At 48.3% G+C, this 12395-nt stretch overlaps 1 protein-coding gene across 2 annotated transcripts; it reads right to left on the reverse strand.

Moving 5' to 3' along the window:
- Positions 1–4844: 4844 nt before the first annotated feature.
- On the reverse strand, positions 4845–8934 carry LOC119348772 (myb family transcription factor PHL7-like). 2 transcript variants are annotated; one of them, XM_037616763.1, is made up of 7 exons: positions 8668–8934; positions 7164–7378; positions 6475–6551; positions 6350–6392; positions 6190–6256; positions 5990–6059; positions 4845–5634 (listed from the first exon to the last, which is right to left on the reverse strand). In XM_037616763.1, the coding sequence occupies exons 2-7, from the start codon at positions 7369–7371 to the stop codon at positions 5290–5292; spliced, it is 810 nt and encodes a 269-aa protein (XP_037472660.1). In that variant the 5' UTR covers positions 7372–7378; positions 8668–8934; the 3' UTR covers positions 4845–5289. The 2 variants fall into 2 exon arrangements, with proteins under 2 accessions (XP_037472660.1, XP_037472661.1); XM_037616764.1 differs by having other exon boundaries at positions 6190–6247; positions 8668–8925.
- Positions 8935–12395: the final 3461 nt, after the last annotated feature.

Consider the following 12395-nt stretch of genomic DNA (forward strand, 5'->3'; position numbering starts at 1 on the left):
AAGAAGTAGTCCGAGGGCGCTTAGTTGACTGGGTAGCGGTCGCGACCCCCTTACCACGCTCAGTCGTGGGATCATGGACAAGCTTCGAGCGTCTTTCCGAGCGGGGAGGTGCAACTTCCTCCTCCTCCTCCTCCTCTTCCTCCCCATCAGAGTCTTCAGCCTCATCGTCGTCGTCAACATCCGAATCCCACTCCTCCGGGCTTTCGCCCCCACTTCCTTACTCCTCTTCAGTCGGCGTCTGCGCTCCATTGGGCATCGAGTATAACTCCGTGGTGGCCTGTCAAGCAACAAAAAAAAACAAGGATCACTCGACCAATTCACAGCGAAGTAGAACAAATAAAGCAAGATTGCGATTGGAAATAAATGGCCATACCGTGTCTGGTGTGTAGGTACAGTCGAGTGGTGGGATCCTCCTGGCCCCTCGAGGGTTGTCCTTATTCCCCGTGATCGCGGTCACCCACCTCTCCAGTGTGGCGTCGTCGACCGCCTCTGGATGGACCCGAGTGGTGTCCTCGGTCCCACAATACAACCACATCGGATGGCCTCGGTACTGAAGTGGTTGGATGCGCCGCCTAAGGAAGACCTCCAGAAGATCCATACCCGTCACTCCTTCTCTAACGAGTTGGACTACACGCTCCATCAGCATTTTCACCTGAACTTTCTCCTCAGGAAGCACTTTCAGAGAAGAAGGTTTGTCCACTCGGTCCATGGAAAACGGAAGGAGACCAGTCGACTGCCCCGGCGTCGACTCGTCTTGGCAGTAGAACCAAGTCGACTGCCACCCTCTGACCAACTCAGGAAGGGTCATGGCTGGGAAAGTACTCTTATTCCTCATCTGGATCCCAAGACCACCGCACATCTGGATAACCTTAGTCCTCTCATCGTCCGGACTCGCCTTATTCACTGTCTGTGAGCGACAGGTGAATATGTGCTTGAAGAGACCCCAGTGAGGTCGACAACCCAGGAAGTTCTCGCACATAGACACAAAGGCAGCAAGATAGGCGATGGAGTTGGGAGTGAAATGGTGGAGTTGCGCCCCGAAGAAATTCAGAAACCCCCGGAAGAAAACACTCGGCGGCAGAGAAAAACCACGGTCTACGTGAGTGGCTAAGAGAACGCACTCACCCTCCTGCGGCTGCGGTTGACACTCGGTCCCCGGAAGCCTCGCTGACCCGTGGGGGATCAGTCCCTCATTGGCCAGGTCATTGAGATCTTTCTCAGTGATGGTCGAGCGGATCCAATCCCCTTGGACCCAACCCTTCGGCAGGCGGGACCTTGACGAAGATCCGCCCCGACTGGACGGTCTCCCCTTCGCTTGCCCCGTCACCGTCGCCTTCTTCGCGCGCTCTAGGGCCGCCGTCTTCTCCTTCACCATTATCACCGGCGAAGCGCGCAAGGAGTGGATAGGCGGAGGCGAGAGCAGGCGCAGTGGGTGGAGGCAAAGAGGGAAGAGAGAAGAATGGGGAGGCACTGTTCAAAAAACCCTCCCCCGGCGCTTTATATAAGGGCACTTCCGAGTGGCTGACGAGTGGGTCCAGACGATCCTGTCACATCCCGAAACAGTCGCGCACGCACGATACGTGGTGAAAAAGGCGGCGCGGAAATCGAGGCGACCACGCCCTATCCCATCCGATTGCCGCGGTCCGCCCCGCTTCGCGCGCTTCCCAAATTTCTGATCCCGCAAAATCCGCTAACAGTAGATCAATCTGTCAGATGATATCTTTCCCGTGATCCGTCGCTCAGAAGTTCACCAAAGTTCAAAAGTTCACTCGACAGAAGACAAGAATGCATCAAGGCGACTGAAGTAAAAGTTGACGCCAACGCCGAAAGAAAAATCGCCGGTCCAAGATACGACATAATCAAAGCACAGGAAATAAGTCGGAGAAAATCGTCAACTCCTTCCTCACTCGAACCTCGATCCATTCGGGGGCTAATGATGATGTTATGTACCTAGGGTAGGGTCATGGACCTATCTAGGATACCATACCCAAGGACATCCTTAGACGAAGCTATCTTCCAGTCGACCAAGAGAGGCTCCACTCGACCAAGAGAGACTCCACTCGACCGGCTAGAAGACACTCGACCATGAAGACGCACTCGACCGTCAGAAGCTCAGGATCTACTTTGTATCCAAACGGTCTGTAATTAAGTAGTCTTAATGGTCATGATGACACTTTATGTAGGGCGTTACCTGTAACGCCCGGCCTTAATGTACTTTAACCCTCTGCTACGTGGGTAGGCTGGGGTCCTGGCGTCCTCTATATAAGCCACCCCCTCCACTTGTAGAAGGGTTCGCACCCCTGTAACTCATATACACATAAACCAGTCGACCGCCTCCGGGCTCCGAGATGTAGGGCTATTACTTCCTCAGAGAAGGGCCTGAACTCGTAAAACACTCGTGTGTACAACTACTCCATAGTTAGGATCTTGACTCTCCATACCTACCCCCCCCCCCATTCTACTGTCAGACTTAGAACCACGACAATGTTGGCACTTATAGAATTCTCCACGCTTGTTTAGCCAGCGAAGCTTGGTTGAAGGCCTCAAGGTCAAGAAACCCCATGCCACCATCTCGTTTACATGCACACATTTTTTTCCAAGATATCCAAAGTACCTTGCGTTCACCATTCGTTGCCGCCCACCAGAATTTAGAGGAGATCGAAGTCAGGTTCCGGCACGTCTTCTTCGCGAGCTGAAAACAACTCATGGTGAAAGTGGGTACAGCTTGTAGCCCAGATTTAATCAACACTTCTCTCGCAGCTTTTGATAGCCCTTGTCCCTTCCATCCGCTAGCTTTGCCTTTCGAGCTTTCTGTCACATATCTGAAAGTACCCTCCTTAGACTTCCCAACCAGTGTTGGTAGTCCGAGATATCTCTCACTAAGAGCTTCTGAGTGAACTCCCAATATGTTCTTTATTTCCTCCTTGTCATCCTCCTGATGACCTTTCCCAAAGAAGATAGAAGATTTTTGCAAGTTAACACGTTGGCCCGATGCCTCTTCATATCTCCTCAGAATTTCCCTCAAAGTCACCATGTTATCCTGTGACCCTTCCAAGAACACAATACTGTCATCTGCAAAGAGAAGGTGGGTGACATGGGAGCCAGTGCACCCAAATTTCACCCCCTTCACTTTCCCCTCCTCTTGAGCCTTTTTTAGCATCGCAGAAAATCCTTCCACACAAAATAAAAAGAGGTAGGGGGATAAAGGATCACCCTGTCGGAGGCCCCTGGAAGGGGAAAAACCTCGTGAAAGTCTACCATTAAGCTTCACCGAAAAAGTAGCCGATGAGACACACCGCATTATCATGGTAATCCATCCTTGTGCAAAGCCAAGCCGCTCCATCATCTGCTTAAGGAAGGCCCATTCGACTCTGTCGTATGCCTTCATCATATCGAGCTTAACTGCGCAAAAAGGTTTTTCCGCTTCCGTTTACGAATGGCATGCACGCATTCGTACGCCACAATCACATTATCAGTAATCAACCGCCCCGGGACGAAGGCACTTTGCTCCTCAGAGATAAGCACCGGTAGTATGCCCTTAAGCCGGTTAGCCAGTACCTTCGTCGCGATTTTATAGAGAACATTACAGAGGCTGGTCGGTCGGAATTGTGAGAGCAACTCCGGTGAGCTGCATTTCGGAATCATGATGATAATTTTATCGTTGAAAGCATTCGGGGCAGCAACTCCATTCAAAAAGTCCTTTACTGATGTACAAACGTCATATCGAACCAGCGACCAGTGTCGTTGGTAAAAAAGGGCCGGTAAACCATCCGGCCCCGGAGCTTTCGTGGGTCCCATCTGGAAGAGCGCCGACTCAATCTCCTCATCCGTGATCGGCTCTAGCAGCAACTTGTTCATATCCTCCGTGACCAGGCTGTCAATGTTCTGTAACAAGTCAGCCGCCCCCTGGGTACCCTCCGAAGCAAACAGTTGCTCATAGAAGAGAGCAGCCATGTTGCGCATCTCTTCGTCGACTCTGCACAACGACCCATCCTCCTGCTTCAGCGCTTTCACCGTGTTTTTTCGTTTACTATGAGAGGCTCTATTCTGAAATTTTTTTGTGTTTTGATCCCCCGCCTTGAGCCAATCCACTCGTGACCGTTGCCTATACATGATTTCCTCTTGAGCATAAATTTCACGCAGCTTCTCCTCCAACTCGCGGACCTCCAGTGAGGACCCCGACGTGAGCGCTCTATTTTTTGCATCCAGCAGCTGCGTTTTGAGTTTCGCCACTTGTTTCCTAATCGAGCCAAAGACTTCTCATACCAGCGTTGCATGGATCCCGCCATGGCACCAAGTCTATCCCATGTCGCAGGAAGCCCTTGTTCTCCAGAGGCCGATGCTAGAAGGGCTTGATGATCCGATTCTTCCGTAAGGATCTACTGATGTCTCCGGAAACTATGTTCTACTGATGTCTCCGGAAACGTAATGCTTTGATGCTAATAGTTTTTGTTCTTCCAGAAACGTACAGCTGTGAATTATTATCTGGCATGATCGGGAAAATGCATGTACAAAAGCATCCGCCTCCACGAAATGTTAAAAAAAATAGCTCGAGTAAACAAAAGGAGTAGCCCTTTAATTCATAGCTATCTGATCTTTTACTAGCTATGGTCCTTTTTTTTCAACCCAAGGTATGTGATTCTGAGCAACACTAGCATTGAAAGCCTGTGCTCTGCCGAACTTCTGAATCTTCTCAAAGTAACAAAATATACTACTCGTAAATAGTACAACCAACCTCGTAAACGTAATGCTTTGAAAGGAACATTGTTCAGTGCTCTATTCATAGCACAGGACTATCCCCCAATATGGCAAATAGTACAACCAACCTCGTAAATGCAGAGTCATCCAGAAGACAGGTTGATTTGTAAATAAAAATGTTGCTGCCAACATCCCAGATCTATGGCAGAGGGGTCAATATAAGGTAAGCAGATTCAAGGACTGAACTGAACAGGAATGTACAGCTACCAGATAGCTTCATGTAGCTTTAGGGCCTTGGTATTGCGTGTAAGCACTTTGTGTTTCTTGCTACATGTTTCAGTTGAGGATTATCCTTCGGAAGAAGGGGATTGCTAACTGGGGACTTTAGAAACACCCTCATAATTACAAAGATCTGTATGGCGAAATATGACAACGACAACAACACTTAGTCGTGACTGAAGGGGTTGGGGCAGATCCGAAGGTCCAAACAGTGGTCAAACTGTTGTTAAGACGATATATATTCACATGCGATCGGCCATCCGTGCAGGTTAATAACTCAGAAGTGTTTCCTTTGTAAAGGAAGGCTTTGCTTTATGACTTGCTCAAACCAGGGTTTGCCTTAAACTCATCCACTTGGAATGCAGGATCGCATATGTTGGTCTTCGGACACAGTTCTTGATCCCATGGGCCGATAAGATGGGATTCAAACCCTGGCTGTGCAACACCCCGGACCGCATCTGTTGACAGATCATCCAACCGCGATTTCTTCGGAGAAGGCTGTATGCTGTCAGGGTAGTCATCTAAGGTAGGTGGTGAATGTGAAAGCTTCCTCTCCTCAGAACCTTCAAGTGAGCCACCAAGCTTTTGCTGCTCCTCTATGATCATCTGCAAGTACTTCCCTTGTGCTTCGATTCTCAGCTGCAACTGCTTTTGAACCTGACAAGGGAACATGTGATGATTTAGTCTAGTCTTGAAGGCTTGGAACGAAAATTTAGGTTGGCTCCGAAGAATATATCTCAGAGATGGCAGATTTAATTTAAAAATAAATAGTGCAAGCAAAATAAAAGAACTGTTAATAAGAGGCAATCGAGGACAAAGTCATTTGCAAGGAACCCACCCAAGTATAACTTCGGTAAATAATGGTTTAGTAGAATGGGGCAAGAAATCAGATTGTTGGAATAAATCCCCAGCTAACAGCTTGAAAAAGTACAGCATGGATGTGGCAAAATCCATTATATAGGAAAAAACAAATAATATGATTCAAAGAAGTTCACATGTTTCCATCACAAACCTCAAGTTGTTCATGGAGCCGCTTCTGAACTTCCATTTGCATCTTCAATCCTTCATTGATTTGTGAACCCCTGAAAGATAAATGAAGAATATCTCTGTAACTATGTGATGTATTTTTAGCATGATATCAACCAGCTTAAAAGGCCTATGTTAGCAGAGGATACAATCATGTGCACAGACAATTGAGTAAAGATCACTTACGGTGCAGAATCTGCATTAGAGAATGAATCACTAGAATCCTTCTTTTCGTCCTTGGAACCTACACAAGCTGCCAATTTTAAAAACCAAAGCTTTCTCGGTATGAAGGAAGGCAAGAAGGGGAGTGTGCTAGGAAGGCAATGAAGCATAGAAGGGCACTTACCTTCAGCAGGCGATTCTGGTATGTACTTTGCAAGGCGATACTTCTACACAAGCAACAAGAGAAATAAATTATTAGTGACCAGGCAAATATTTATTAGCTGTCTCCTCAGAAGAGACATTCTTTACCTGCAAATGGCTCTTCACGTGATAAATTGTAATCCCTGGCACACCCATTACAGTGAGTACTCCTTTAGGTGTTGCTCCTGAAGATATGATGATACCAATACATTAACAAATGTCTGATGCATTGTATCTTGTGTACTTCAAATAAATAAACAACTATTATAGAAGGTTGTTTAGGGTTATCGATACATCAACAGTTTCCAATGCGATTGGGTAAGGTAACATGGCAGACACAGTTCCAAAGGGTCATATTAACAACTTCTAGCAGACTCGCATGAATCATTGAAACATGAGGAACTTGAGTTTTGTGGGGAAGAGAAACTTGTGTGTTTCATGACCTGAGATATGCAGCAATCTCATGGTAAAAAAATGCACAAATCTGCTTCATAAACATTTGGAATATCAAAATTAGTTTAAACTTGAGTTAAAATGCATGATACACAATGGATTCGACATACAACCAGCAAGGTGCAGGTTCTAGATATGCATTGTCCCACACCATCTAAAAATGTTTTCACTCAGAAAGTGTGCTGCTGACAAGGTTCATGAGAAACCAAGCAGAATGAACCAACAAAATAAACGAAATTTATACATCATATCAAGTAACAAGCAGAATGAACCAACAAAATAAACGGAACATACATCATATCAAGTAAAACCACAAAAATTAATACTTAAGAGAGAATACCCACTATCTGGTCCACCAAGTTGGGCGATTGCATCCACAAAACGACTATGGAGATCAGAGGTCCATCTCAGCCGTTGTTTCCCACTCCCTACAGGATTAGCAGGGTTGCTTATGTTGGACCCACTGAAAGCTCCAATATTACTTACATGCTCACTATTCTGAGCCCTCTGTGGTGCAAAGGGCACAGAAAACTTCTTAGCATGGTACATCATGAGAGTACTGCAACAATTGCAAGAACTTGTCATACACATGAGCAAGGCTAAGAAATGTTATAATTTAGGATGAAACAGGCCTACATTTCTGATGCCATCCTGTATATCTAAACAAAACGTGTCAAGTTGACGGCAAAATGTAAATACAGCGCACTGAGCATTTTCTGGTACGATGAAATTTCATCATTTCTTAGACAGTTCATGAAATCCCGATCAGCATATTTATCTTAAGATGTCGAGAAGTTGCTAAGTCTCCTGGTTTATACTTAAAAGGACTTCTGCTACAAGTAAAAAAGCAAAGAGGGCGAAACTGAATATGAAAGACAATATTGACACAACAGAGAACCATAACCAAGAAAAACAAATCTTTTATACCTAGTGGTAGTATCAAAATATCCAAATAGCCAACACCTAACAAATTTTTAATGTTACAGATGTACAGATGAGTTTTAACCTCTCCAAATCACATGAAGAAGACAAATTCATCCCAGGCTGCTAACAGAACTCCACATGGTAGGAAGAAAAATAAATTTGCAAGCAACAGAGGAAGACCAGTTGAGCTAGCTTCCTCCATTGTCCTGCATCTTGTATGCTGCCATAGAACTGCAGCCCTAGAGGAGTCATCCCCAAATGCCAATCGAAGTCACTAGACAACCATGGCAAATGATCCACAAGAAATGAATCTGGATGGGCAAAATTTACGCTGCAGGTCGAATCGATCGAGATCACAGGCCATACGCAAATACCAGCGCCAGCACAGAATTCCAACCCAGCCCTTCCGGCCTCAGAATCGAACAAGTCAGCACAGCAGCAAGGCACAGCTCATAAGCCAAAACAGGTTTATGAGCAAGGAAATCGCCAAAACACTGCGTCGCCATACCAAGCTTCGCTCCCAAAACGTCAGAAGCGCCGCCGCCACCCAAACGTGATCTCCCTGCCTATGTTTTTTTTTTTAAATACCGCTCTTCAACCATCCACCCACAGGCCACAGCCAATGGAATCTCACGAGAAGCTCCAGAAAATTCACACTAACTAGACTCACCACTAGCAAGGCAAGAGAGGAGCGCCACTCACTGACTCACTCACCGGCCGCTGACACGCAATTCCACCGCAATACGCATCACAGAGCCGCGATCTCGACCTCACGGAAGACAGAACCTCTCGGCAAAACACCCGCCCATTCCTCCCACACCAACAGACACCGCACGCTCAGCCGCCAAAGGCGAGTCCAAGAAATTCAGTAAAGAGGCCGGCAGGGGGGCGCAAGAGCTGGGAGCTGAGCCGGCGCTTACTTACCGGCACGGAAGAGGGCCGCCGCGTGACCGGGACCCGGCGTCGTCTCCTCGCAGGTGCGCCGCGCTCGTCCGGGAGAGAGGGAGGGAGACAGTGCGGGAGGGAATCAAATGCTGCGTGCGTGCGAGCGAGCTGGTGCCCGGGGCCAATCAGGCGGAGGCGGATGGATGCCCCAATCGGGGCGCTGGGGTCCGGGCGGGGCGAGGATGGGAGCGGTGGTGGGAGGGGAAAGCGGCAGGTGGTGGTGTCCGGCGAAAGCGACGCCGCGAGAGCGGAGGGCTTGGGAATCGAGACGGTGACGCAGATCTTTTACACCGTTCTTCCTTCACTTCCGATGTGCGCCGTGGGCCGGGTCTATCTTACCCCTGGCCCTTGCTGGCTGGGGGGCAAGGAAAACCGCCGGGCCCCGCGGCAACCGGGGCCGCGGGCCCTTCGGCCTTGTCAGCGAGTACCGCCAGCAGTGACAGTAGCGGTGCTGTACCTGTCTAAAAAAAATTGGTGGTACTGTACCAGATCTTTGTCTGCTTTATCTGTGTGTCCCCGCAAGCGTCGCAGCGGCGAGCGAGCACGGCTTTCTCTTCCCTCGCCGGCGACACTGTTCAACGTTTTGTTGGTTAACCCCACCCCGGAGAATCTTCGGGGCCACGTCGCATTGATGGCAGATTCCCTCCGCTTGCGCTGCCATTCCGTCCCATCTCGTCTAATCCATCCGTGGCCCATCACGTGGCGCACAGTGGCATGATGCCCTTGCCATGATCGGACCGGGTGCACGTGCATTCGTTTCCCCTCTTTGTGTCAATGTACGTACCGCGGACAAAATTGCCAGTTACTGGGAAGTAGAAATGACCAAGAAGCAGGCCTGCCACGATGGATAAAAAAGAGGTGGAATAAAGCCGTGCCCGCAAAATACAGCTGCAAAGCGATCGGAGGAGGATCCTAGGAAGAAGTGTGGGCGACGCAAGCGATCCCGTTACAATCATGGCCCGGGAAGGATTCAAGGGGAAGAAAGGAGGAGGAGCGCCGGGCGGCCATGATGCCCCTATCTAACGGCAAAGGAGGAGAAAGGAGGGAGGCTAGTGAGGAGACGTCGGACGGGAAAATCATTGTGATCTGCCGCGATGCGAGCGCGCAGGCAGGCTCGACGGGAAAAAGTACCTCAAAAGCAACGAGGGTTTGGACGAAACAAAACGCGCAGCAGAGGCGAGCCCACCTGCTGCGGTGCGCCCGTAAACAACTCACGAGGACGCAGAAAGCTCCGGCGACAGGTCATCTCAACCTCCGTCGCTGCATGCGCGCGCGCGCGAATTCTGTAAAGAAAGCCGTGGACTTCCGTTTTACGATTTCCTTCTGTTTCAACGCGGACGCAGCGCTCTGGGCTCCGGTCGGTCGGTCGCCTGCCCTGCCCGTTCCCTTCAGATGTTCGATAGGTAGTGGAAAAAGAAAGAAATCCCTTGGACCGTGGGTAGGGGCCGGCCGGGGAGCGGCGACAGGGAGGAGGAGAGCGAGGAGGGAAGAGGCTGCGTGGCAGATACTGGTTGACAGGCCGAGGGGGGGTCGGCAGCGGCGCGGAGCGGATCGATTCCACCGGACGGCGACGCCATCGGCTGCAAAAGCGTCATCCACAAAAGCGTCGGAAGGATTCGGGGTCAAGGCAGCGGATTCTCCTCGCTCAGGCCAACTGTTTGACACCAGATTTTGGCACGGTCAAGAACTTATTTAAGATGGCGTCAAATAGAGAAATGATCTACATAAAAGAGTTCCATATTGTTGATATAGACATCTTTGAAGTTTGGGTCATCGCTGTCCGATTTCATCTCGAAGGCCGAAACTATATTCAGAGTACAGTTTGGTATAACGATCGATTTTGATATAAAAGTCATTCAAATCCGAGTTCGTATGCAAAAGTTAGAGCCATTTGAATACAGCTCTAGCAGGAGGCTATATACAACGCTCCACAAGACATGATGTCTGATGGGTAACGCCACCACTTGGCTGTCTTGCGCGAGCGATTCGGTCCTGAAGATGGCCTCGAATCAAAAAACGTTCAACATGAAAGTTGTTCGCATCGTTGAAACAGTCAATATTTCTTTTGGACTCGTTTCCATCCGAGATCGTTTACCACCACAAAAAAGACCCGCAAGGTGCAGCCAGTATAAACCGAACAGTTTTGGAAAGTTCGGACAAGACCAATCCGAATTTGACTAGGGTTTTGGACGTGAATCCAACCTTTTTCCTTGCACGGGAAGTCCAGCCGCCTCTTATATACCTAAGGGGTGACGGCCGATTGAACAACACACAATCGAACAAACACATCTACTACTTTTTCGTGTTCATCCACTTTTATCTCTCCCCTTGTATCTTTCTTCTCGTTCTTCGTTGTTCTTCAAGATTGGAGGCTGCGAATCCACGAGGCTCTAGGGGCGAGCGAATCGACCTCGAGCAGTCAATCGTCGCCGCGAGCCCTGACGGGGTCCCTCCCGGGCGAGCGGGGCGTCTGGTCCCAAAAGCGTCGGATTGCTGTCTTACGTATCGCGCTGGAAGTCGGCCTCCCGCGGTGTGAGTTGCGGAGCATCTCCCTCGGCGCCGCGGGTACACATCGACGTGTTCGTGTGACACGTTCCAGCGTCAACACACTTTTTGAGGACTCCGCTGGGGACGAAGCTTTGAACGGTCTCCGGCCTATTCTTGATACGAAAGGATCGTCATCTAGGGTTTGCAATCTACAAAGGTAATATGAATACCCAATTCTCTACTGTAGATGCAAATAATTCATATGGTGTTACTAGATCGTTCAATGAGTATACTTTATCGGCCAGCCCTAGTCTTTTCAATAATGCATCTAATTACGTGCAAGGGCCGATTCAAAATAATTTGCATGCTTTAAGTTCTTATGATGCTAGTAACCTACACCATATGTATCCCAACTCTCATGCATCGGCAACCCCGCAAATTATTATGCCGATGAACAACATGGCGAGTTTAGTTAATAAATTTGAAACACCTCATGTTAGAATTTCCAATGCCATGCAAGAAAGTGTTTCACCCTTTTATTCATCGGCAAATAATGTGCAATATACTAATCCAACCATGCCGATGAACGAGAGAATTGGCCATGCTACTACTAGTTATTCGGCCAGTTACTCTCAACCGTCGTATGCTACACCTCATGTTAGTAATTCTTCGGCACCATACACAACTGTAGATGCTCATAATTCGGCTTCACACCTTCCTGGTTATAGCCGAATGAATGTAAATTTTACAGGAGCGGTTGTGCCCAATATTGTAGAAGATGAGGTAGTGGTGGCTGCATTTAAGAGTTTAGCCCAAAATAAGAGAATTAGTGCTCTTTGCCTTGAACAACATGAAAAGGGGCTATTTCATGATTATGTCACAATAAAAGCTAGAGTTTTGCAGGAAGATGAATCTTTGCCAATTGATAAAATTGGCGAGCAAAAGTATGGTCTTACAACAATGCATATGCCTTCACCTAGTACTACATCATCATATACACCCCTACACAATTGCAAATTTTCGGCAACACCCGTGTGTCATTACCAAAAGAATCTAAAAGCATTGGGGGCAATCATATCCGGAGTGGGCTGAAATTGAGAAAAAGCTTAAAACTAATTTTGCCGCTCGCCGTCAGAAACAAATAGAAAAAGAATTGGCTCAGATAAAAGAAGCATTGCCAATTGGTAATATCAACGAAAAGAAGGATGATTCGAAACATG

This window comes from Triticum dicoccoides, chromosome 1B (genome assembly GCF_002162155.2).
Source record: "Triticum dicoccoides isolate Atlit2015 ecotype Zavitan chromosome 1B, WEW_v2.0, whole genome shotgun sequence".
Classification (NCBI taxonomy): Eukaryota; Viridiplantae; Streptophyta; class Magnoliopsida; order Poales; family Poaceae; genus Triticum; species Triticum dicoccoides.